Source organism: Cibotium barometz, chromosome 49 (assembly GCF_041138505.1).
Source record: "Cibotium barometz isolate CiBa-2024 chromosome 49, ASM4113850v1, whole genome shotgun sequence".
NCBI classification, from domain to species: Eukaryota; Viridiplantae; Streptophyta; class Polypodiopsida; order Cyatheales; family Cibotiaceae; genus Cibotium; species Cibotium barometz.
Window position 1 is genome coordinate 21,920,380 of NC_141094.1, and position 27,073 is coordinate 21,947,452.

Sequence of the window (27,073 nt, forward strand, 5' to 3'; positions counted from 1 at the left end):
TTCCCTACAGCCCTAATGACCCCTTGCATCTCATTAGCAAATTTTCTCCATGACTTTGAACCCATTCCTCTATCTTTAAGTCTCTTGATGGCTTGTTCAGTATGCTCCACAAAGAGCTTATCCTTTAACAAAAGATTGTTAACTCTCAATTTCCTAGTTGGGAACTTCTCCAGACCAGCCCTTCTAGAGTCTTCACATACCCAACTCTGCTTCAAAGGCATACGTCTGATATATATTGAATTGAAGTCAATATCCACCCTTAAAGTGTGTGGTACCCAAGTAGCATGCTGACTGAAGAATATTCTATCAATCCTAGAGGAGGAGCTCAAGTATTGAAGACTAAAATAAGTATGTCCTGGGTTATCTCTCTAATCCCCTAAAGGCCATCCATCCACCAGACCCATTTTACCTCTCAACTCATCCCATTTCCCTTTCTCCTGTCCCATCAAAATGGAGCTCCCTCCACTCCTATAGACCTGATTCTCCACCATATTAAAGTCCCCCAAAATAATACAGCAATTTAACACATTCATCTTACTAATCCACTCCCACATGCTACTCCTAATTTTATAATTATGGGCTCCATAAATATTAATTATCCAGATTTTCTCCCCATTGACCACAATTTCCACCACCAAAATCCTACCATTAGGATGATTGGCTATAATAGTCGAGTTTAAATGACTCTTAATCACACACATTACACCACTATACCCCGAATTAACACCCCGTACAGCACCGACCAATCCCTAAACCTATCCTTCCTTAGAATTTTGGCCCCAAAAAGATTATGTTCTTGTACTGCATAAACCGATAATCCCCTCTCTTTAACATCTCCCCAAAACAAGGCATTTTTCTTTTTGTCTTTAATGCCTTTGACGTTCCAGGTACACCCCGAAGAAGCCCTTTTGAAAACTCATGTAAGAGCTGTTTTTGGCACCATCTCTTCCTCCTCTTCTCCCCCTTGAATATGCTCCTCTCTCACTATTCCCTTCTAGGCCTCTTTAACTTGCCAGTTGAACTTTTGCACAGAAGAAGTGCCACTATCACCTGTAACCAATTGGCTATATGGATTTGAATATAGAATTGGGCTTAGGTTACTCTGATATTTCTCCCCTCTGACCCCCTTCTTCGATTGGCTTGTCCTCTATCTAGCTTCCTCCTTAGTTTGTTTGAGATTTAACTTGATCCACTTCCCCCCCCAATGACCCTTCCTCTTTTTAAGTAATCTTATGTATACCTTTCCCCACTTCTCCTTGATCAGGACAAGGTTGAGCTTCTTTAATACTCTTTTCTCCCCCTACATCATCAATTGGTTTTCTTCACCTTTCGGAATTTCAGACCCAGGGTGTACGCAGTTTCTAGCAATATGGCCAAATCTCTCGCATTTGAAACAAGCACCAGGAAATGGACCAAACTTCAAACCTAAATCCAACTTACCTAGCTCACCTAGATCAATTTCAATGGACTTAGGAGTCTCTACCTTTGTATTTCGTGAGACACACACATTGTTCGCATGTCTACCCCCCACATCATCACCAAGAAGATACAACACACAGCCCAATGTTTTAGCGCAATATCTCTAAGAGCTGCTAGGAAGGGAGACCCAATACTTCTACCCAGACCGGACAAGCTTCCTAAAGGCTTTTATCCACATCAAACAATGGGTCAAAGGGGAAGACATGCACCATCTTATGGCCCATGAAGAGAGGCGCCCTCAGAAACAACTCAGAAACAGATTGTGCCTTAATGAACAATATATTGAAAAAACCTTTTCCTAGATAAAATACATTTGATACCACCCTGTCATGCACAATCTCTTCTTGCAACCACCTACCTATCTCCGCCTTTGTAGGAGGTTTGCCAAGATAGAACAGAATGGCGACGAACATGTGACATGGCGAGCGAGCGAGTGCTTTCATCAATCTTAGTGGTGTAGTGGGGAGTTAACTCGACACGTGTGAGGATGCATGTCCTTATACGTAGAGAGGGCCTGCTTGTGCGTGCATGCACGTTGGGGAGAGTGGGGTCTCGAGGATTCGGAGGACATGAAGAGGTACCGGGGAAGAGGAAGCTAGAGAGAGGGAGAAGAAGAGAAAAGGTATGCATGATTAAGCGTCCTGTTCTCCAAGTGTAGTGTGGTTGGTCCTTCTATGAAGAGGTTGACACTTGAGAGAGAGGAGTTTTTTACCCAATGGGGAAGGGCTCTTAGTAAGGGGAAGAGCCATTATTTCCACTTAACCCTCTCTCTCCGTCTCTCTCGCAGAGAACACGAGGATCTCGCCGCGTGGAAAGTGTAAACGTACATGGCACGCGGATAGAGGGAGCGGGGTCGAGAGCACTGCAGCAGAAAAGTACGGGAACAATCCACGCGAGTTTCTACTCACCTTTCTTGGATTGCTGCTTGGGCCTGCACGCAGCCTTCACTTTGTGTATCCTTTACTGCAGATTCCTGTTTTCATGTTTTCAGTATGAGCTGATGTGGACTTCACCCTGGTCGAACCTGGTTACGATTGCAGAAAACCACGCTGCTTTCTCCTTTGTTTTGACGTTCTGGCTGCTCCCAAGTGGTGAAGGCCAGGAGGGGGTTTAGGGGCCATGTCGCTGGTCCTGGGTGTGCCTGTCCTGGAATGTGTTTACCTGCTGGCATGTGCTCGCTGGGCTTGGAAACGCTGTGTCCACTCCGGCTCGCAGGACAGTGAGCGCTGGGGCATTGCCGAGTCTCCGGACTTTGAGCCTGTGCCCCGCATGTGCAGACTCGTCCTCGCTGTCTATGAGGAGGATCTGAGCAATCCCCGATGGGCCCCCCCCGGCGGCTACCGCATTGACATTGCCTGCGTCCAGAAACGGGCCGATTACAAGTACACCCGTGGACGTGCCCCTCCTTACCTCATCTACGTGGATCACCAGGCACAAGACATTGTTGTCGCCATCCGTGGCTTGAACCTTGGGCGTGAAAGTGACTACGCTGTATTGTTGGACAACAGACTGGGGCAGGAGCTCTTTGATGGTGGTTACGTGCATCACGGCCTGCTTGAGTCGGCTGCTTGGCTCCTGAAGAAAGAGTCAGAGACCTTGAAAAACCTCCTCCTCAACCACCCTTCCTACACACTCACCTTTGCTGGACATTCTTTGGGCTCTGGTGTAGCAGCCATGCTTACCATGCTGGTGGCAAAACATAGGGACAAACTTGGTGGCATCTCTAGGGAGAGAGTCCGTTGTTATGCAATCGCTCCAGCCCGGTGCATGTCTCTTAACCTAGCAGTTCGCTATGCAGATGTGATCAATTCAGTGGTTCTACAGGTGAGTCTCATCATCTCATTGAATGCTTCACATGATCACCCTTATTCGCCTGTGTCTTCAGGGTTACTGATGTGGCTTGTTACACACTGTCCACCTGAAGTGCGTTTTAACAAGCAACCCCCATTGCAGGATGACTTCTTACCTCGGACTGCAACACCCTTAGAGGACATCTTCAAATGCATCTGCTGGTGAGGTAGTTATTTGTTGATAAGTGTTTTTCTGTTTGTTTATGTTTTTCAGCACATTTCATCTCTTCTCCAATGCAGTATTGTCTAAAAGCAGGTGTAAGCATGTATGGGTTTTCTGCACTTATTGTTAACGCTCTTACCTTCAGCTGCATGACTATGGTCATACATACGCCCTTCATGTTTGTTGGACAGCTTACCTTGCCTGTTATGTGTCCGTTGTATGAGAGACACATGCATTTCTGAAGAAAGGATGCTAAAGGATCCAAGACGGTTGTACACACCTGGCCGCTTATACCACATTGTAGAGAGGAAGCTTTGCAGGTGTGCATTTTTGAGTAGTACATTTTATGATTGCCAGGAGTTTTAAATTGTGGGTTTTTGGTGCTGGTTGCTGAAACTGAGAGGCAATGCTATACGTAGGTGTGGGCGGTTCCTTCCTGTGGTGAGGACTGCAGTACCTGTCGAGGGCCGCTTTGAACACATTGTCCTTTCTTGCAATGCTACTACAGACCATTCTATTGTGTGGATTGAAAGAGAGTCTCAGAAAGCATTAGAGGTATGTTCAAGGCCTACTTGTTGCCATGGCATTTGTATTTTTAAGCTCTTACTAAGTTTTGTGATGCTTCAGTGGCCCCGAAGTATCCTTTTTTTTTCTTTCAAATAAGGCTCACAAGTCTCAAAGCTAGCTGCTTTTATCTCTCAGAATAATGTTCACAATGCTGGGTTTAAGCAATCATTCTACTATGTAAGGTCTCCAGACGGTTCTGGAATTATGATACACAGATCATATAAGGCACTTGAGAATAGATGGCTAAAAAAGAACATAGCAGCATTACAAATCAAAGGACCTTTAGGTGGGCTCTCGTTATGGCTCAGTATTTTGCCTCCAAATTAATGATTTTAGACTAGTATATTGCTCAAGAGGCATGCCATGCAAAGGACCAGATACAGGCTGGAGCCTTTTGTGAGAAATGGTTGAAATGGGTGTTCCTTGCTTGTGGGAGTACTGGTCTTGGGTCCTTTCACTTATGTGTTTAGTCTACTTACTGGGCAAAAGAGTTGTCACTGCTGGCGTATCCGAGCTTAGAATGTGCATCTTTCCCTTATGTGTTCAGTCCACTTACTGGGCAAAAGTGTTGTCATTGCTGGCGTATCCGAGCTTAGAATGTGCATCTTTCCCTCAACAATACCCTAGTTCTCCTCAAGCTCTATCTTTCTCTCAATGATACCCTAGTTTTCCTCAAGCTCTTCAACAAGCCTACCCATCCCTTGGGCATCTCTTCTCGAGCAGCGATAACTTGGTTCTCTAGAGCTCTCATTTCCCAAGCCTTGGGCATCTTCTCTTCAGCTTGGATAGCTTGGTTCTCCAAAGTTTCGATTGAAGGATCAGTTGGGCAGCTCTATGCAACTTGGAAGCCCAAAGCCCAATGGTTTAGACGATTCTTCAAAGGGGCTTTAAGAAGCTCTCCAAAGCTTCTAAAAGTTTTTAAGGGCCTTTATTGAACTTCTTCAAGAGTTTTCAATGGTGTTCACCCAATGCACATGTGCAGTCCTAACACATGGATCTGCTAGAATATTGTGCATCTCAGTGTATTGGGGCCCGGGGATGTGCCCATTTATTGGGTATTTATGCTTTTTCCCATGATTATTTGGGTCGTGGAGGAGTCAGCCAGCTCCTTGCTTCCCTATATAATGGGCCTCCTCATATTCACTTGTTTCATGATTCATCCATTCCTAGCACATTGTGCTGCTCTCTCTTTGCTGGTCTCTCTTTGCTGGTTGTAAAAGCCTCATGCTATAATAAAGGTGATCTTGTCAACAAGTGCTCTCTCTCTCTTTACTGGCCTATGCTTCTGCTTGTGCATACTCCAACATGGTATTAGATGACTAGGTCCCGGCTGCCCTCTCTGCGTTTTGCTTCCCTCTCCTATTGCGTTTCTGGCTTCAGAAGGTGGCTGTGTTTTCTTCTTTGCTGGCTGTGTTTTCTGCTGAACCTTCGTTTTTTGCCTCTTCACATCAGCTCTTTCTTTTTTGGAGGTGCTCTTGCCCTGTGCAACCCTTGTAAGGTGCCAAGATGCAAGTCCAAGTGGCTGCTGTTTTTTTACAGTCAGGACAGCTTCTGGAGGCGGTTTATTCGCATGTAGTGCAACCCGACAAGCGGCCCCAACATCCCTACTACTTCCCCAGCTTACCCTCCCTCCGGTTGGGAGTTTCCGGCATGTTTTGGTGGATTGTTTTGCTGCCTCCAGCCTCTTTCTCTCTCAGATATGAGATTACCATTCGTGATAAGTCGACTGGTAGCATCTTGGCTCAAGGAGTCCAAGACAGTGGTCTCTACAAGTTGACCGCTCTGCTTTCTTCTGGTGCTTCTTCTGCTCTTTGGCATGCTCGGTTTGGCCATTTGAGCTATCAGCGTTTGCAGCGAGCTTCGAAGGATGTTACAGGGGAAACAACACTGAGGCGACACACAGATCTTTGACATCACTTGCTCTCATTCATGCAAACTTATGTGGTCCTATGAGTACCGCGTCTTTGAGTAAGGTGTTGTACATGCTCGTGATGGTGGATGATTTTACCAGATATACTTGGGTTTTCTTTTTGAAGACCAAGGATGAGACTTTTCAGGACTTCTGTGATTGGAGAGCTGAGGTGGAAAAAGAGACCGGTCACTCGGTCAAGACTCTCAGGACTGACGGAGGGGGTAAGCTCACATCCCAGGAGTTTAAGCAATATTGCAAGACCCATGGCATTCGGAGACAGCTTACTACATCATATACTCCATCACATAATGCAGTTGCCGAGAGGAAGAATAGGACCATTATGGAGATGGCCCGTGCTATGCTTGAGCATTCTTCATTACCTTGACGTTTCTGGGTTGAGGCGGCTTCCATTGCTGTCTACATTCAGAACATGTCTCCTACTGTTGCTCTTCTAGATAAAACTCCATATGAGGCTTTCCATGGTGAGAAGCCCTCTGTTGTTAATTTCCGGATATTTGGGTGTACGGCGTATGTTCATGTGCTTAAGGAGCATTGCTCCAAGTTGGACTCGAAGGCTCAGCGCATGACTTTTTTGGGATACAGCACTGTGTCCAAGGCATATTGTCTTTATGATCCTCAGGCCGGCAAAGTTGTTGTGAGTCGTGATGTGGTGTTCGACGAGACTCCTACATCTTCAAAGGGGGGTGGTGAGCTTCTTCTTCCTCCACCTCCGTCTCCGTCTCCTTCTCCTCCTCCTCCTACTCTCGCTGCTTCTGTTACACCTCCAGCTGAGGATACTCAGTCAGATGATGATGACCCTGCTCCTCCTCCGGCGAGTTCGAGCAGATCTGTACCTGGTTGGTATTATCAGACAGTTCGTGATACTGGGTTACGTGAGCTTCCTTCTGCTCCTCCACCTGGTTCTCTCTGGCGTTCTTCCAGAGTTACAGGGAAACAAATTCATGAGGGCAACATGTTTGTTAATTATGCTCTTATGTCTACTATCATTAATGGTCCTTTTGATCCCACTTCTGTAGGCGAGGCTCTTTCACACGAGCCTTGGCGTCGTGCTATGCAGGCAGAGCTGGATGCTATCGAATGGAATGGCACTTGGATTTTGGTGCCTCGGCCACTGTAGCGTAAGGTGATTGGTGTGCGTTGGATCTTCAAATCAAAGTTTCGAGCTGATGGCAGCTTGGACAAGCACAAGGAGAGGTTGGTTGCCAAGGGTTATGCTCAGTACCCTGGAGTCGACTTCGATGAGACCTTCACTCCGACGGCCCAGATTGTTATCCTGCTTGAGAGGGGATTGATTGTTATCATTGTGGTCTATGTTGATGACCTCATCTTTACAGGTTCTTATTCTGTGCAGATCCGTTCTGTTATGGATGCTTTGGAGACAGAGTTTGAGATGACGGATCTTGGCCTCTTGCATTATTTTCTTGGCTTTGAGATTTGGCATATCTCGAATGGCATTTTCTTCTCTCGGCAGAAATACACACGGGAGATTCTCGACAGATTTCAGATGACTAGGTGCAAACCAGTATCTTCTCCTATGGATATTGGTGAGAAGCTTTCTTCACTTGATGCTTCTCCAGGGACTGATCAGGGACAGTATCGGGTTCTCATCAGCTGTTTGGTGTGGTTGATCTACTCCCGATTGGACATATGCTTCGTAGTCAGTTTATTGAGTTCTTTCTCATCCAAACCCCGTCAGTAGTATTGGCAGTCTGCTCTTAGAGTTCTTCGGTATTTGCGTGGCACTCTGGACTTTGGCATCTTCTATGGCCAAGGATGCACTCTTGTTGGATGGTTTGATTCAGACTGGGCTGGAGATCCAGATACTCGACGTTCGACCATTGGTTGTGTTTTTACACTTGGGTCAGGAGCCATTTCTTGGAGCAGTAAAAAGTAGCCTACTGTGGTACTTTCCTCTACCGTGGCGGAGTACCATGCAATTTGTTATGCTGCATGTGAGGCGATATGGTTGCGGAGATTATTGGAGGAGCTCGGCTGTCCTCCTTGCTGGAGATTTGCATTTGGAGTATTGTCCTTCTGCGGAGAATGCTGCAGATTTGTTCACCAAGCCGGTTTCTCAGGCTTCCTTGGCTCCTCAGCTTCGGATTCTCGGAGTTTGTTCAGCATCTAGCACATTCATCCTCAGATTCTGCTCATTTATGGTGCCCATTTGGTCCCTTTTGCATGGCCCTTGCTTGTGGGCTGGCCACCCCTTTTTCCATTATTTTTTTGGGATTTTTCCCAGCTTTTTCGGCATTTTCCAGTCGGCCTGTCCAATAGCTCCAGTCGGCCATATTTGCAGCTCCAGTCGGCCAACTTACCTCTACTATAAATAGTGGGTGCTGGCCTCTCATCATTCATTCAGTCTTGTACATATTTTGCTGCCTCACTTATGAGACTTGTAGTGTCTCTTGCTTGGGACTGTTTTGCTTCAGTATATTCAGCATAGTTTGCTCCATATTTCTCTCTCTCTCTCCCTTGCACTCTCTGTTCAGCACATTCTAGTGCCACTCTGCTTCCGCTCTGTGCACTCTTTCAACACTATGAACCTTTCTGAATCTCTCGTTTAGCTTGGATATGGCTAATGACCGAAAAGTTAGGTATCCCTACATCACAATTTATGATCATGATAACCTTGGACACATTTCGGGTAATCTGGAACGTGTGATGTTGGCAGTCCAACATTTGGGGTAAACTTGTGAAACCACTAGACCGCTAAGATAATGTTTGCACCTACAAGAGGGGCAACCATGAAATCTCGCACAGTGCCCTAAATGACTAACTTAGCACGACGAGCTTCAAACTTCATGCTCGTTGTCATGTCTGTGCTAAAGCCCCTCATTTCGCTCATAATCCTCGCCATGGTTTCCCTTCTGCTTATCTTTCGAGCTCCCGACCAACAATGGCGCCAACCGTAGAAGTGGGAGATGGAGGACTAGCGACAACCTAGCGGGTCGGTGTGGGAGACAAGCTCACCACACAAACTGTCGAGGCCGGGGTAGTGGTCTATGTAGGGGTCTTCTTAGGGCATGCCTTGGAAGTATGTCCTTTTGTATAACAAAAGAAACATCGCCCCCCCTTATACTATTTTTGCTTACCATCTGGTCCCGGAAGGCGCGCCGCAAAGCATCCACATTTAAGTGGCCAAAACGAAAGTGCCACAAATCTCCGACCTGAGAGCCTGTCAGTGAGGAGAGTGCAGAGAGCTTGTAGATGCCGTTCTCCACACCGCCTTCCCAAACAACTTTGCCTGTCTCACGGTCCCTTAGAGCAACTGAATGCTCCTCAAATTCCACCCGAAAGCCAGTCTTGCATACCTCATGCACTGACAAAAGATGAAAGCCCAGAGCAGGGACATAAAGAACACGGGAAGCATGCTTGCCCCCCTTGCCGTCGGGAATGATCTCCATCCGGCCCTCACTATGAATCGGAATAGTGGAGTTATCGCCAATAAAGATACGACCTGACTGCCGTTTCAGATCTAGAAAGAAGTCACGGGATGGAGTCATGTGCCTGGAAGCACCACTGTCGAGAATCCATTCCCGAGTATCCTTTGCGGTGAAGCCAACTGCCTCCTCGCTCGAAGACGATGAATCATCGGAGTCCACCATCTCCAAGTGCACAAATGCCGGAGTCTTGGCAGCTGAGGCTGAGGACTCAGCACTCTTCCCTGTCCGCTTAGGGCACTTCCTCCAGTAGTGGCCTTTCTCGCCACAATCATTACACGATCTTTCGGCCTTCAGCTTCTCTCGTTCTGGATCAGGCTTCTTCTCGGAAGACTTATCTGGTGAAGCCTTCCCTTTGCCCTTGTTGGTATTACGGCCTTTCGACCGTTGGCCAGTTAAGGCCTCCGAACCTCCGCCGTGAGGCGGGTTCGTGAAACGTTCCTCCTGGTCCAAGACCATTGGCACAAGCTCCTCCCAAGTAATGGTGCTGAGCCTGCCACTCGTGATCAACGAGGAATAGAAAGCGGAATACTGACCAGGCAAGTGGGAAAGTAATGTGATGGCCATATCTTCGGACGATATCTCTTTCCCAGCTTGAAGGACTTCCCTGAAGGGCCTGCAGCTTGTTAATGTGTTCCCGCATTGTCGAAGACTTTGCAGGGTTCATAACCCGCATCTGCACTTCCAAGGATATCCGCTTCATGGGTGACACCCTGTTGTACAAAGAAGCCAAGTGCTCCCATATGCCTCTCGCCAGCGTCATGTGCTTCACATGGTTGATCACCTGTGGTGTGCAATTGAGGAATATAAACGACCGGACCCTGGCGTTGACACGGTCCCATATTTGTGCCTGTGCCTCTCGGTCCTTCCTCGTCGATAATAACTCCCCTTCCTCAGCTTCCGGCCTTGACACCCCTTTGATAATAAAATCAGCAAGATCATATGACTCCAGAACTGACTCCATCATGACCTTCCAGATGCCATAATTGGACCCGTCCAACTGCCGATCCACTGGGAACGTGGGGAGAGTCGGAATCTTCACGTGCTTCTCAGCCATCTCGAGTAAATCCGCCATCTCGGAGAGTAACTTGAAAGGGTGGGTGGGTGGGAAAAAATCAGAAAATCAGAAAATATGCAAGTGGCTGTCCAGCCCCTTTGCCCGCCTTCCTCTTGCACCTTCACTTCCCGTTCAGCCCGAAACAGTCCACCGATCAGCAACCTGTTGCTCCCCCTCTTGCTCAAAAAAACGCCCAAGATCTCCTAGAGCCTAGGGCTCTGATACCATGTCAGAATATGCAGCGGAAATGATATCCAAACTTGGGTAGACAAGAGCAAGTAGACTGCAGAAAATAATCAGCACAAGAAACACAGAGAGATGTGTGTAAACTCTTCTCTATACACAAGATCCCGGAAATACTGAATGAGAAAGTGGAGGAGGATGAGGGGCAATATATACAAGCCCATGAGGGCAGTCGGCCAGCACTAGAAAGGGCCCACGACTGCCCTCATGGGCTTGTATATATTGCCCCTCATCCTCCTCCACTTTCTCATTCAGTATTTCCGGGATCTTGTGTATAGAGAAGAGTTTACACACATCTCTTTGTGTTTCTTGTGCTGATTATTTTCTGCAGTCTACTTGCTCTTGTCTACCCAAGTTTGGATATCATTTCCGCTGCATATTCTGACACTTTGCACATGGGGATCTTCATGCAAAAACTTTAACTCTTGCTCTTGAGCCTGCAAAAGTTTTCTCATATGTTCCATTTCAGCCCTCATAGCATCAGGCTCTTGTTCAAGCATAACTGTCTTTCCTGGAGACAGTTGACTCTTTGATTCACTATCAATAACCCTTTCAAGGGGCTTGTGTCTTCCTCGCAGGGCATCAGACCCACGAGAGGCACTAGATGGACCCCTCGAATTTGGCACTTCCAAAGGGTTGCCTTGGCTGTCCATTGTGTTTTAAGTTTGCTAAAAGCGGGATGTCCAGTACACAGGTTCGTTTCCCCACTAGACAGAGGGAAACAACCGTGCTCTGATACCAATGAAACCGATCCCGTCAGGTGGGAAGACTCCGTTGGACACCCTCACGCTTAATAGCATAACTTTAAAACCACAAATTTGAAATGGACAACTTAATACAACTTGAAATTGAAATGAAATGAAATGGAAAGATGGACACTAGTACTGGGGCCGGAACGGGCCGACCCCCCCTCAATATATGATATATTTATTGGGAGTATTTAACAAATACAATGCTCCATGGGTTCCAAGAACCAGATGATGTCCATGTACATATGAAAACAGTACCAAACAAATAGGCTCGAAGTCGAAATTCGATGTAGATGCTCGAAGCAGAATGACCACTAGCGTGGTCCAGTCTCTACGGTCCTGTGCTTTCACTGGACTCTGCGGAGAGCGCCTCACTGGTGTTCCGAGACCACGCACAAACAGGCGCTCTCGTACTAATGCCTGGCTCTCCTGATCTCAGCACCTTTGGACCGAGGTTCTCCAATAGAGCTTGGACAACCCGGCACCGAACGGGTGTTGGCCGTATAGGGAGTCGGGAATCCCTTATCAGATTTAAACACAAAATACTTTACTTAAATCTGAAATTCACTTGTGGATGGCTGATAGAGAACCAATACCCGTGGTATTTGTGTAGAAGATGTAGCCACCCAGGAGATGTGAAGTCTTCTTGTAGTCACCAGTGGAGAAGATGTGCAATCTTGTTGAGATGACACAGCCGCCTTGTAGATAAACTTAGTGTTGCCACTAGGACAAGTACCACCGCAAAGATCACAGCCGCCTGCTGTGAGAGAAGGAGTACCCACTTGCAAGGGAGAAGAGGCCTGGCTGCAGCGTGGAGAGAAGATGGAATGGAAGAGCATAATCTGAACTGTGGCAGCCGCCTATGAGGATGGTGGGCAGCCCTGCAAGTAAAACAGGCGCAGCCTGTGAACTGTAGAAGGTGGGTAGCCTGCAGGTAACACTAGCGCAGAGGATAGGGCAGTGCAGCCTGTGGTTGTGCAACCGCCTACTGATGGAACCGCCTGCTGTCTGCCAGCCAGCCTCCTGTAGGAGTGCATGCGCGACCTGTTATGAAGAGAGAGCACACACACACGCCTGGCTGCTGAAAGGAGAAGAGATGCCTAGTCGACTGCAGTAAACAGGCGCAGCCTACTGGACAGAAGAGGCGTGCGTAGTCTGCTGAAGATGGCAGCCGCCTGTAGGAGAACGAGCGCAAGAGATGGTTGCCGGTTGTCTTACGTAAGAAAGTGGAAGCGGGTGATCATCACGCTTGAAGGAGAAGGTTTTTTTTATAAAATTAAAGTGGGGTTCAACCTTAGTGATTTCCACGCTTGCATGTGGGTGACCAGTGTGAGTAGGTGACCATGCCCACCCCCACACTCACTTAAGTGGGGCTCCCCACCTTGGCCCCTAAGTGGGTGCCCAAAGGGGGTGCCCACTGTTAAATGAATGTGAACACTTAACCTTATAAAACAAAAGGTTAGAACTAAAATATTAAAAACAACATGTGCAATATACTTACCACCTGTTCACATGCACCAAAACTCGTCAGAATACAGAGCAGACTTCACGACTCACTGACAGGCGTCCCCGCTCAGTAAGTAACACGTCAAGCAGGCAAACACAAAAATACATGTCATGCGAAAACAGTTTCAAACATGCAAATCATGTGTGCATGTGCAAATAGTAACATGGACATATCTCCCGTTCATGGAACAAGTACAAAATATCTGTCGGCACAAAACTGGCACGACATAAAAACATAAAAACCTGGTCTTCCTATGGAGTGACAGTCCCATAGGTAAGACACAGTTCCAGGCACGAGTCTCCCTATGGTGTGACAGTCCCATAGGCAAAACACGGCACGAATACTGGCTCTTCCATGGCGTGACAATCCCATGGGTCGAACACAGTCCAGGTCATACACGGGTGGCACCAGTTTGGCTCCCGTCCTGCTAACACACGGGTGGCACGAGTCTGGCTTCCGTCCATGTCAGCAAAATACTGGCCTCTTCACATTAGACACCGGCCTGGCCTCAAGTGAACGAGACGCCAAAATTGGAGATGGACCAAATGGTCGGCCAATTGGTGACAGGGTGTATGGTTTGAAAGCTAAATCAAATGCATTTTCAGCTTTCCAACAATTTCTCGCTATGGCTAAAAATACTTGCAGCCATAAGCTCATGACATTGCGTCCAGATCAAGGGGGGGGAGGGATATTTGTCACATGAATTTATAGCTTTTATGCAGTCACGTGGTATTTCTCATCAATGTACTACTCCTTATACACCACAGCAAAATGGTGGTTGAGTGCCGTAATCGTACACTTATGGAAATGGCCAGATGTATGCTTAAAAGCAAGGATTTGCCATCTAGATTTTGGCTTGAGGCGGTCATTTGTGCTAACTATGTGCTAAAAAGCGTTGAAGTCTATGACAGCCTATGAAGCTTGGAATGGCAGAATTCCTATAATTACTCATACCTATTTTTGGATGTCTGGCTTACATGCATGTACCAACACAACAAAGACAAACTTGAAGCAAAAGAATTGAAATGTATTTTTGTGGGGTATAGCAGTGAGAGCAAGGGATACAGGCTTTACGTGCTTCCACCAGGAAGATTGTTGTGTCTAGAGATGTCATCTTTGATGAATACGCATCTCAACCCATGCTTTCATGTAGGCTACAGCTATCAATTGATGCCCCATATGTCTTTGATACATTGTTGCCATTATTTGGTACAGGTGTTGAACCTATTGAGACTGCTTTGGCTCCAAATCAGCCTCCTGTTGTGCTGCTGAAAATCAGTAAAATCAGCAGCCCAACATTCCCCATAATGCTCTAGATCTACCACACTTTGACCAAGATGCCATGGGTGATGTAGTGGTTGAAGAGGATGCAGTAATTCGTGACTGCCCTGCTGGCTCATTGACACCTTGCGTGAGAGCAGGCTGCCTTCACTTCTGCCAAGTACACGTGCTGCCTCCATGCATCTCATTTTGTTGACATAGCTCTTGTTGCTACCGTATGTAATGAGGAGCCACTTTCTCATTTTGATGCATCGGAGAATAATAATTGGGTTACAGCCATGTGTTCGGAGTTGGCCTCCATTGAAAAGAATGCTACATGGGACTTATGTGACTTGCCTGAAGGCAAGTGTGCCATAGCCACAAAGTGGGTGTATAAATTGACACGCAAGTCCTCGATTGATTACTATAAGGCTCATTTAGTCGCCAAAGGGTATGCCCAGCAAAAGGGCATTGACTATGAGGAAACTTTTGCGCCTACTTCACGTATGACTACCATACTGACTATTGTTGCATTGGTTATGCATAAAGGTTGGAATGTGCATCAGTTGGATGTCAAAACTACTTTTTTGAATGGTGATTTGCAAGAGGAGGTTTATGTATCACAACCTCCTGGCTTTGTTCAGAAAGGTGCAGAACATAAAGTATGCAGATTGCGTAAAGCACTTTATAGTCTTAAGCAGGTCCCTCGTGCTTGGTATCAAAATATTCATGCGTACTTGATCTCTCATATTTTTCACAATAGTCCTACTGAGAATACTCTCTATGTTCACAAACAAGGGGATGATTTCATAATCCTAAACCTTTAAGTGGATGATTTACTAGTGACTGGCCCTGATGAAGGGCAAATTTAAGCTTTCATAGCTGAATTACAACATGCATTTGATGTTACAGACATGGGGCTTTTGCATCACTATTTGGGTATTCAGTTTATGCCAATTGAGGGAGGCATCATGCTATCTAAGGAGAGATACATTGAGCAGCCCTTAGAAAGGTTCCAAATGACAGATTTGCTTATGACTATCACTTGAGGACTCTTCCAAGCCATTTGATGAGGGATGCCTTATTTACCAGTGTCACAGTTGCCCTGGCACTAGGCAGTGGCAAGCAGCGAAGCGTGTCGTTTGTTACCTTAAAGGCACTCAAAACTTTGCATTGTCTTATGGCAATGCGTCTTATTTATACTTGACCGCCTACACTGATAGTGACGGGGAAAGATATATTGACACTCGGGTGTCAACTAGTGGTAACTATGTCCTTCTTGGAAGTTCATGCATTTCATGGCTCAACAAGAAGCAACCGACAATGGCCACTTCTAGTTGTGAGGTTGAGTACACGACAGCATTCAAAGCTACTATGGAGTTGTTGGAGGTGGCAATTCTCGTAGCTACTTTGGGGTTATCGCATGACTGGAAGTTGTGGTGGATTATCCCATATGCAAGAGCATGGAAAGTCGAAGAGCCATATATAGGGTGTGGTGGCATCTTGTCATAGATATCTCCTCTGGCCGGGTTTTTTGGGGGGACCAACGGTTGGGAGATGGGAGCCCAGCCACCGACGTTGCTCAGTGCCCTAGGGTGGTGTGCGTGCTGCTGCTACGTGACTTTGATAGGAGTGTGTATAGCTCCGCTGTCTATTGGCAGATCTTGGTATTAGACAGATGTCTTCTACCACCATTTTCATTGACACCCAGAGTGCATTGGCAGTGGCGCAGAATCCGGTTTTTCATGCGCGGACAAAGCACATTGAGGTGCATTATCATTATGTCAGGGAGATGCTCCATGCAGGAGAGAAAGCCTTGACTTACGTGCCTACATAGGCCAATGTGGCAAATGGGTTTCCGTTTACCAAGTCTCTTTCGAGAGAGAAGTTTGAAGCTTTCCACAAAGCTTTAAACTTATTATCTCTACCAAGGTAGTCTGCTACACCCTGTACACGTTCACACCATTCATCCTGCACGTATTGTACAAATATGTCCGCATGGCATCCAAGTACGGGATGCACATGACAATATTCATGCCTTCTTCACAAAGAGTCTTATACGTCTCATCCCGAAAGGGGGGGGGGGGGAAGACAAATATAAGCCAATCCGATTACATTGTGATAGGGGAGTCACACACTCACACTTGATGAGTTGACTTATCCCCACATGTCTCTCTCTCTCTCTCCCCTTCTTCTTTGTGTGTATGTCTCCCACATGAAACTCTAACCCTAATTCTCCTCCCATTCAACTGGTATCAGAGCAGCCAGGAGTTTTCTTGGGTTCTGCAGAGCGCAACAGGCAAGAGATCAGTTAGAAATACGACATCAACTCTGCAGCCTTAGAAGGGGCTACTTTACATTTTGAGTTATCGCAGGCAGGCGCCCTTAGCACGCCTCGTTTCCGTTGTTTGCCAGATTTCATGACAGGTCACGTGCATAGCGGAGCCTGTCAGCGATGATGAAGGCGAGCTCGAGCGACTGGGAGGCGTTGAGACGTGGGTCGCAGTGAGTGTGGTAGCGGTTGTGGCTGGGAGGCGTTGAGACGTGGGTCGCAGTGAGTGTGGTAGCGGTTGTGGCTGGGAGGCGTTGAGACGTGGGTCGCAGTGAGTGTGGTAGCGGTCGTGGCTGCCTCGATAGCGCAACTCGTCTCCCGAATCACTAGCGGTGTGGGGAGCCCTCATGTTATAAGGAGGCTTTACAGAGGGCAGACAAGGCTCTTTGGGAGCGTGCCATGAAGTCAGAGATGGATTCTCTGCACAAAAATGGAACATGGAAGTTGGTGCATTTGCCTGCAGGCAAGAAGGTTTTGCCATGCAAGTGGGTTTACAGGCTCAAAGTTGCACCAGATGCAAAGCCAAGATACAAAGCCAGGTTAGTGGCTAAGGGCTTCAAGCAAGAATATGGTGTGGACTTTGATGAGATCTTCTCTCCAGTGGTCAAAATGACCACACTTAGAGCTGTATTAGCTTTGGTTGCTCATGATGATCTGGATTTGATTCAGATGGATGTGAAGACTGCATTTCTTCACGGTGATCTCCATGAGGAGATATATATGCAACAGCCAGAGGGTTATGCAGTGAGTGGAAAGGAGAAGCTTGTATGCAAGCTGAAAAAGAGTCTTTATGGGCTCAAACAGGCACCAAGGAAATGGTATCATAAATTTGATACATTCATGAAATCCCAGGATTTCAGGAGAAGTGACATAGATCACTGCTTATACATCAAGAAAGCTTTGTATGGCAGTCTATTGATCCTCATCTTGTATATTGATGATATGTTGATTGCCGGGAAATCTCGTAAAGAGATGGATGCCTTGAAGAAGAGGCTGCATCAAACCTTTGATATGAAGGATTGGGGTGATGCAAATCACATTTTGGGTATGCGGATACTTCGGGACAGAAATCAGCATGTGTTGTATTTGTCTCAGAAGGAATACATTGGCAAAGTTTTGCAGAGGTTCAATATGGACGGGGGGAAGAAGACTAGTACTCCTTTGCCTCCATATGTGAAACTCAGTGCTATGGACAGCCCACAGTCAGATAGAGACAGGGCTGATATGGCCAAGATTCCGTATGCTTCAGCTTGTGGCAGTCTCATGTATGCCATGGTTGCTACTAGGCCGGACATTGCATTTGCAGTGGGAGTGGTTTCTAGATACATGGCCAACCCTGGCAAGAAGCATTGGGAAGCAGTGAAAGGTGTCATGAGATACCTGAAGGGCACACAGGATATGTGCATTTGCTTTGGCAAACAGGATGCATTAGTGCATGGTTACACGGATTCGGATTATGCCGGTCATCCAGATAACCGGAAGTCTACTACCGGTTATGTGTTTACATTCACAGGGGGTGCTGTGTCATGGATATCCAGGATGCAGAAGTGCACTGCCTTATCTACTATAGAGGCCGAGTATATTGCAGCCACAGAGGCTTGCAAGGAGGCATTATGGCTATCTCGGTTAGTGGTTGATTTGGGCTATACAGGGGATATTCCATTGTTGCATTGTGACAGTCAGAGTGCCATCCAGTTGGCAAAGAACCCTGTCTTTCATGCAAAGACGAAGCATGTGGATGTGAAGTATCACTTCATCAGAGAGGTGATAGAGAACAAGCAAATTCAGCTTGTTAAGATTCATACGGATGACAACCCGGCTGATCTGTTGACAAAGAGTTTGCCTCCGGAGCGGTTTGCTCATTGCAGACACTTGATGGACATTGGATGAGGCCAGTTCAGCCTTGATATGGCCTTGTATATTATCATGTACATGCTGATTTTTCTTTTCGTTTACTTAAGGGCACTTTGCCTTTAAGTGGGAGGTTGTTGGGGTAAAGGCATTATGCCCACCCTTTTAGTGTGTACAAGCCCATAAGTTATAGTACATAGTACACTTAGTACTTTTAATGTACTAAGTGCGCTATGTGTACTAGTGCAATATACATGTGTGATAGGGGTGTCACACACTCACACTTGATGAGTTGACTTATCCCTGCATGTCTCTCTCTCTCTCCTTCTTCTGTGTGTGTATGTCTCCCACATGAAACTCTATTCCTAATTCTCCTCCCATTCAACTTAAAAGTACTAAGTGTACTATGTCCTATAACTTATGGGCTTGTACACACTATAAGGGTGGGCATAATGCCTTTACCCCAACACATTGCTTAGGATTGCATATAAAATCCTTGCTTACATTGCTTAGGACTGCATATAAAAGCAGTTAGCATAAGGTTGCAACCAATCTTGCAAAATGTGATCCATGTCACTAAGACTACGTTCCTTCAAGGGAGGACATCTTTGATAACATTTTTCTTTGTTTTGGGAGGCAGTCGAATGGGCTGAGGCGAGCAACCAGCCCTTAGCTATCCTACTCCTTGATTTAGAAAAAACATATGATAGTGTTGATTGGGGCTTTCTTTAAGGAACTCTTAGACGCATGGGATTCTCTCAGTACCGAATCAGAGGTGTTTCATGCTTATTTAGAGATACTCATGGTCGTATAATTGCATGTGGTGACACAGGAGAGCGATTCCAAATCTCTCGGACTGTACGTCAAGGATGCCCCTTTGCTATATCTCATAGTTGTTGAGGCTATGATGAGTATATATCTTAGATCCGCCGCCAGAGTTTCTGGTTTGAGTCTCTGCCCTTGTGCTAAGAGGAGTTGTTGTTAGACACTCAGCTTGCACATGACGCTGCTATGTATCTCGATGCTTCTCACAACTGCCTATTCTATTTTCAGATTGCCTTGGAGCAGTTTTGTTTAGCAATTGGAGCTCTTTTAAATTGGCATAAGTCGATGGACTTAGTAACTCAGAGACAGTCAACTGGGGTGCAAAGCTTCAATTTACTTGGATTGAAAGAGGCAACACTGCAAGATATTTGGGATGTCAGTTGGCATTGATATACCTACTCAAGTCAGAGGCTTTTTCTTGAGCACTCAGCCTGGAGGTACTTCTATCTCTACCAGATCTCTAGATGTACACCTTGTGTTGGTAGAATTTGGATGCCCAATACACGCTTTATGAAGTCTACACGACACCCTCTTCCCTGCTTCTGTCAAGTGTTACCAGAGCTTGGATCGAATGCAGCTGCAACCAAAGATGTCCCTTCTTGAGGCAGAGGCTTCCGAGATCAAAGGAAGAGGCAGACAAACAGCCCATCATGTGGAATGATCTTAATAGAGATGACCTTGGTCCTCCCCTGGGTGCTTCTGATTACATGACAGTGGGAGAGATGCGCACCAGCAATTAGATCTTGGAAGATTTCCTATGGATCAAAGAGAGGCCTCCACTCTACATCTCGAAGGGAGTCACAAGAGGATTAAGCATATTGATGCAGTTATCCATCATGTGAATGGGAGAGTTAATTAGGGTTTCATGTGAGAGAAAAACACACAGAGAAGAAGGGAGAGAGAGAGAGAGTTGTGGGGATAAGTCAACTCATAAGATATGAGTGTGTGACTCCCCTATCACACATGTATATTGCACTAGTACACATAGTGTGCTTAGTACTTTTAATGTACTAAGTGTACTATGTACTATAACTTATGGGCTAGTACACACTATAAGGGTGGGCATAATGCCTTTACCCCAACAACCTCCCACTTAAAGGCAAAGTGCCCTTAAATGAAGGAAAAGAAAAATCAGCATGTACATGATAATATACAAGGCCATATCAAGGCTGAAACTGGCCTCATCCAATGCCCATCAAGTGTCTGCAATGAGCAAACCGCTCCGGAGGCAAACTCTTTGTCAACAGATCAGCCGGGTTGTCATCCGTATGAATCTTAACAAGCTGAATTTGCTTGTTCTCTATCACCTCTCTGATGAAGTGATACTTCACATCCACATGCTTCGTCTTTGCATGAAAGACAGGGTTCTTTGCCAACTGGATGGCACTCTGACTGTCACAATGCAACAATGGAATATCCCCTGTATAGCCCAAATCAACCACTAACCGAGATAGCCATAATGCCTCCTTGCAAGCCTCTGTGGCTGCAATATACTCGGCCTCTATAGTAGATAAGGCAGTGCACTTCTGCATCCTGGATATCCATGACACATCACCTCCTGTGAATGTAAACACATAACCGGTAGTAGACTTCCGGTTATCTGGATGACCGGCATAATCCGAATCCATGTAACCATGCACTAATGCATCCTGTTTGCCAAAGCAAATGCACATATCCTGTGTGCCCTTCAGGTATCTCATGACACCTTTCACTGCTTCCCAATGCTTCTTGCCAGGGTTGGCCATGTATCTAGAAACCACTCCCACTGCAAATGCAATGTCCGGCCTAGTAGCAACCATGGCATACATGAGACTGCCACCCACAAGCTGAAGCATACGGAATCTTGGCCATATCAGCCCTGTCTCTATCTGACTGTGGGCTGTCCATAGCACCGAGTTTCACATATGGAGGCAAAGGAGTACTAGTCTTCTTCCCCCCGTCCATATTGAACCTCTGCAAAACTTTGCCAATGTATTCCTTCTGAGACAAATACAACACATGCTGATTTCTGTCCCAAAGTATCCGCATACCCAAGATGTGATTTGCATCACCCAAATCCTTCATATCAAAGGTTTGATGCAGCCTCTTCTTCAAGGCATCCATCTCTTTACGAGATTTCCCGGCAATCAACATATCATCAACATACAAGATGAGGATCAATAGACTGCCATACAAAGCTTTCTTGATGTATAAGCAGTGATCTATGTCACTTCTCATGAAATCCTGGGATTTCATGAATGTATCAAATTTATGATACCATTTCCTTGGTGCTTGTTTGAGCCCATAAAGACTCTTTTTCAGCTTGCATACAAGCTTCTCCTTTCCACTCACTGCATAACCCTCTGGCTGTTGCATATATATCTCCTCATGGAGATCACCGTGAAGAAATGCAGTCTTCACATCCATCTGAATCAAATCCAGATCATCATGAGCAACCAAAGCTAATACAGCTCTAAGTGTGGTCATTTTGACCACTGGAGAGAAGATCTCATCAAAGTCCACACCATATTCTTGCTTGAAGCCCTTAGCCACTAACCTGGCTTTGTATCTTGGCTTTGCATTAGGTGCAACTTTGAGCCTGTAAACCCACTTGCATGGCAAAACTTTCTTGCCTGTAGGCAAATGCACCAACTTCCATGTTCCATTTTTGTGCAGAGAATCCATCTCTGACTTCATAGCACGCTCCCAAAGAGCCTTGTCTGCCCTCTCTAAAGCCTCCTTATAACATGAGGGCTCCCCACAGTTAGTAAGCATCAAGTAGTCAACCCCTGGAACAAACCTGTCAGGGGCTCCGGAGGGTCTTGTGGACCTCCGTACCCAATGACCATCATTTGCAGGTTGCTGTCCAGCGTGCATATCACCTATTGGTGGCTCCTGTTCCATGCCATAAGGTTGAAATATCATGTCCGGTATCTCCTCTAACTGTGGTATATCCATAGGGATATCTTCTGCCATCTCTGGCTGTCCATTTGGACCATTTTCAGCACCATTTAAGGGCTAGTTTTGTTGCTGTAATGGCTGATTTACAACCCTTGGATGTTGTCCATGATGTCCATCATCATCAAAGATGACTCTGCTAGGCTCTTGTTGCCTTGCAGGCTCCTTATACATGCATGTTTCATAAAAAATGACATCATTGCTGCGTATAATCTTTCTATTCACGGGATCCCAAAGTCTATACCCCATTTCACCTCTGTCACCATATCCTAGGAATATGCATTTGTGAGACTTAGGATCAAGTTTGGTGCGCATTTCCCTGCGTATGTGCACGTACGCAACGCAACCAAACACTCTCAAGTGCTTGTAGGACGGAGGCTTCCCTGTCCATACTTCCTCTGGCACTTTCCCACCAAGCCTCGTGTTAGGTGACCTGTTTATAAGATGAACGGCTGTCATAACAGCTTCAGCCCAAAAACCATGAGGTAACGCAGCATGTGACAACATAGAATGGACCTTCTCCTGAATGGTCATGTTCATCCTCTCTGCTGTCCCGTTTTGTGGAGGAGCATAAGGAGTAGAGAGCTCCCTCTTGATGCCTTTAGCATCACAAAAGTCCTGAAACTGTTTGGACATATACTCTCCACCATTGTCGGAACGCAAAGCCTTCAGTGTTTTGCCAGTTTGATTCTCAACAAGAGCAACAAACTTCTGAAACACTGAGAATGTATCACTCTTCAAACGAAGAGGATAAACCCACACCTTGCAGGTGGCATCATCTATAAAAGACAAAGTATTTTGCCCCTCCCAAAGAAAGCTGAGGCATCTCACATACATCTGTATGCACAAGCTCTAACTGAGCATCTTTCTGTCCAAGAGCTTTCTTGTGGGGGCACTGGAGTTGCCTGCCATATATACAATGCTCACAAAATTGAAAACTTGAGAACTTTAGAGAAGGCAAGTAACCCAAACGAGACAATTGCTCCATTCCTTTGACACTCATGTGTCCCAACCGGCTATGCCACATAGAGATTTCCGGCAGCTCGGTTGCATTTACATTAGCATGGTGACAAACACCTGCATGCTTGAAGTAAAGAGTGTCCACCTTAGAGCCTCTGGCAACAACCAGTGAGCCCTTACTAATCTTCCACTTTCCACGACCAAATGTGGTAACATAATCAGCATCATCAAGCTGTCCAGTAGAAAGCAGGTTCTTCTTAATCTCAGGCACATGCCTGACATCATGGAGTATAAGCTGTGAGCCATCTGAAAACACAAGCCTCACATCACCTCTGCCAAGAATCTTGCATGCATGGTTATCACCCAAATAAACTACTCCTTCATTGCCAGCAGTATACATGACAAACAAGTCTCTGCAACCTGTGACATGAAAGGAGGCACCTGAATCAATGATCCATGAGTGCATACCATGACCATCTCCTGTAAGAAGTGAATGGGCATCAAGTGAAGACGTGAATAGGACCTCATCCTCACTGTCACCTGCATGTGACACATTGATTTCTTCAATCTTGACTCCACTTTTGCCCTTTGGCTTTACATCTTTGGCTTCATCTTTGTCTTTGTCTTTGTCTTTTCCCTTTTCCTTTGGATCATTTTTCCATTTGTAGCATTGCTTTTTGATGTGTCCCTTCTTGCCACAATAATGGCATTCCAAGTCCTTTTTGGAGCGGGACTTGCTCCTTCCCCGTTCTTGGCTTTTACCCCTTTGCTGGGATCTCCCACGTGCATTCGTTGCATTGGACTTTCCAACAGAGTTGTTTTTCCTGTTCGTCTCCTCTTGAAGAAGAGCACCCTCAACATCTGCATATGACAGCATAGCATTTGAATTGCTAGTGGCTGTTCTGAATGTGTCCCAACTCTCTGGCAAAGTGCATAAGAGAAAGGTGGCTTTGAACTCATCGTCCATTGCCAACTTTTGATTTATAACTTGGCTGACAATACCATTAAACTCATTTAGATGGGCTGCTATAGACGCCCCTTCCTTCATTTGAAGACCTATGAGTTTCTTCAACCAATACACTTTGCTTGAGGCACTTTGCTGAGCATACAAGTCCTGCAATCTTTGCCACATTCCCCAAGCTGTCTTCTCTTCACGAATGCTGAAAAGTAAAGTGTCTGACACAAACAACATGATGGTGGATCTTGCTAGCTCATCCATATCTTCCCACTCTTCAGCAGTAAGAGAAGCGGGCATTACACCCCTTTCTTTGATAGGCTTGTGCTGCTGCTTCTGGAGCAACACATTATAACACTGGGTTTGCCAAATATTATAGTTATGTGAGCCTTCAAGCTTCTTGATGTGAAGCAATGAAGAGCTCTCACCTGTGGTTGCGATAGCAATATGCAACCTGTCAATGCCTGACTCCCTGCAAAATGTGCAAACACTGTACCAAAAGCACACAAAGTGCTCACAGTTGTTCTCCCAAAGTTTATCTCCCACTGCGGAAGCACAAATGCAACTCTACTGCCACTGTATGTGATGAAATCACAAAAATCTGGTTGCTGCAGATTTAGGACAGCACCTTAAATGTGCTCTGTTCCCCTTCCAAAGTACTGTACAACAGTACCAAGTGCTCACCAATGATGTACCAAATCTGTACCGACAAGTACAGCAGCTGAAAATGAACCTTTTCTTCACTCAAATCAATGTACAGTCATGCCAAAACTTGCACAAAGTTGTACCAAATCTGTACCAGCAAGTACAGCAGCAATAAATGCTCTCCTGGCTGTCCAAATGAGTGAAAATCAGACTTTTACAGTCCCTATCACTGCATACAACAGTCCCGAACAGAAATTGGGCAAAAGCCCCTTGACTGCAAGCTGATTTCTAAGGATTCAAGGCATAAAAGTCTTGCTTGCTCTTTGCCAAGCTCAACAAGCATAAAATCTTGAAAAGCCCCTTGATTTAAGATCAATTACTGATCATACATGGTACATTAACGCACATGAAGGCATCCAGAGTTTTCACAATGCTTCCCCCTGGCCACATATACATCCGATACATAAAAGCCCCTTGATTTACAGGCACGTTGAGTGCTTGACAGGCATCAACACGTTGCCCAAAGCATCAATGCGAGTGCCTGCATGCAAATCAATCCAATCGGCACAAAAGCCCTTTGATTTGCACATCAATTTCTTGCAATTTTGGCTTGAATGTGAGATTGCTCACATCATACAGCATGTATGAATGCCCAATTGCACAATTACATCAAAAGCCCCAAATTTCGACATCCAATTTCCTGCAAATTGACTCTGATTGTGACCAATGTCACCCAATTTTGCCAATTTTGCTCAAAAATTGAGCAATTTGGCACCTGTACCTGCTCAATTGATGATTGTACGTGCTCAATTGCAAATCCCAAAAAAAAATTGAAGCAAATACCTTGTAATTTCTGAATTTTTGTTGCAGGAAAAGAGGGGGGTCGTGTTGATGCTGCTACAGTATGAAAAACTGCTTGGCCTTTGAAAGTCGCAGGAGAATTAGGAAGCTAAGCTGTCTGCAGCTGTCCTCCGTCCATGCCTCTGCTCTGCGTGCATGTATTCGTGCAGGTCTTTGTAGTCGGACAGGTGCAGGTGTACAAGGTGATGTTGGATGTGCCGGGCGACACTTGAGTCTAGATTCTACCGCGCTGCCTCCTCCTAGCACAAATCGGCCGTCAAGCACGCTGACGTCGCCGATAGCCTTGTCAACGCAGTTTACATTTCCGTCTCGTTCCGAAGTACAGAACGTGGAGGGTCAAGCCCTCGACGGCCGTCATCAACTACTACAAGTTCCAGTTCCGGCAGAAGTTCCGGCGGCGTGTCTCTACCTATGTCGCCGACGGGACGGAGGCTCGGAAACTAGCATCACATGACCGTGCACCTGGTCTTGGTAACCGAGAGGCCAAACCGGGTGCCTGGGTGCTCTGATACCAGTTGAATGGGAGAGTTAATTAGGGTTTCATGTGAGAGACAAACACACAGAGAAGGGAGAGAGAGAGAGAGTTGTGGGGATAAGTCAACTCATAAGATATGAGTGTGTGACTCCCCTATCACACATGTATATTGCACTAGTACACATAGTGCACTTAGTACTTTTAATGTACTAAGTGTACTATGTACTATAACTTATGGGCTAGTACACACTATAAGGGTGGGCATAATGCCTTTACCCCAAAATCATGAGTGGCTTACTGGCACAGTCCATGATGAGTATCACCCCAAATGATTGGGTACTTTCTCCAAGACTGGTGTACCTCTTCAGGTACTAGCCATGCCAGATCAAGATTAGGACTCAGGAGGGACGCTTTGTATTCTACACTATCTGTCATGTGCATGCACATGGACATGCCTAATCCAAAGCTAACCCCTAATTTGCAGCAGGTAAAACATAAGGTTTAGGGTACTAGCCAGGCTCAGAAAAGCTCAAGTTGGGCACAACTCACATCGGTCAGACATCGCAAAGGTGTACCTCTGGTCAGGAAGGTTTATGAGATTTATTTGTCCATGGGAGCTGGCCAACAGCAGCCGGCTAGGTAGTCTAGCTGCCAAGAGCCTATAAAAGGCATAGCCTAGATCATTGTAGATTATCTCTCTCCCAAGTGGAGATTGGTCGTAGTTAGGCTTTTTGTTATCCTTTTTGGGAAGGCCAAAGGCCACAAAAGATGTACCTTTTTGTAATACTGAATATACAGCAGCCATCTCTCTCTCTATATATTCTCTGTCTATGTTGCTTGTTCTAAGCATCAAGTGTTCCTATGCAGTGTTTAGGGCTGAAAGAAGACTACCCACAACTTCCGCATGTTACACTATCGTGGCAAGACGGAGATTGATCAGATGCAGTACTCTTGAGTTTACTCCAGACAATGTCATCTATC

At 46.0% G+C, this 27,073-nt stretch overlaps 1 protein-coding gene across 1 annotated transcript in view; it reads left to right on the forward strand.

Annotated features, from left to right (window-relative positions):
* The first annotated feature begins 2,364 nt into the window (after positions 1–2,364).
* LOC147610403 (uncharacterized) overlaps positions 2,365–27,073 on the forward strand; it is a 51,251-nt gene continuing 26,542 nt past the window's right edge. Inside the window, exons 1-4 of the mRNA XM_086786312.1 lie at positions 2,365–3,303; positions 3,433–3,491; positions 3,684–3,812; positions 3,912–4,047. Coding sequence (XP_086642438.1) covers positions 2,599–3,303; positions 3,433–3,491; positions 3,684–3,812; positions 3,912–4,047 — 1,029 coding nt within the window. The 5' untranslated portion in view covers positions 2,365–2,598. The remainder of the gene's footprint in view (positions 3,304–3,432; positions 3,492–3,683; positions 3,813–3,911; positions 4,048–27,073) is intronic.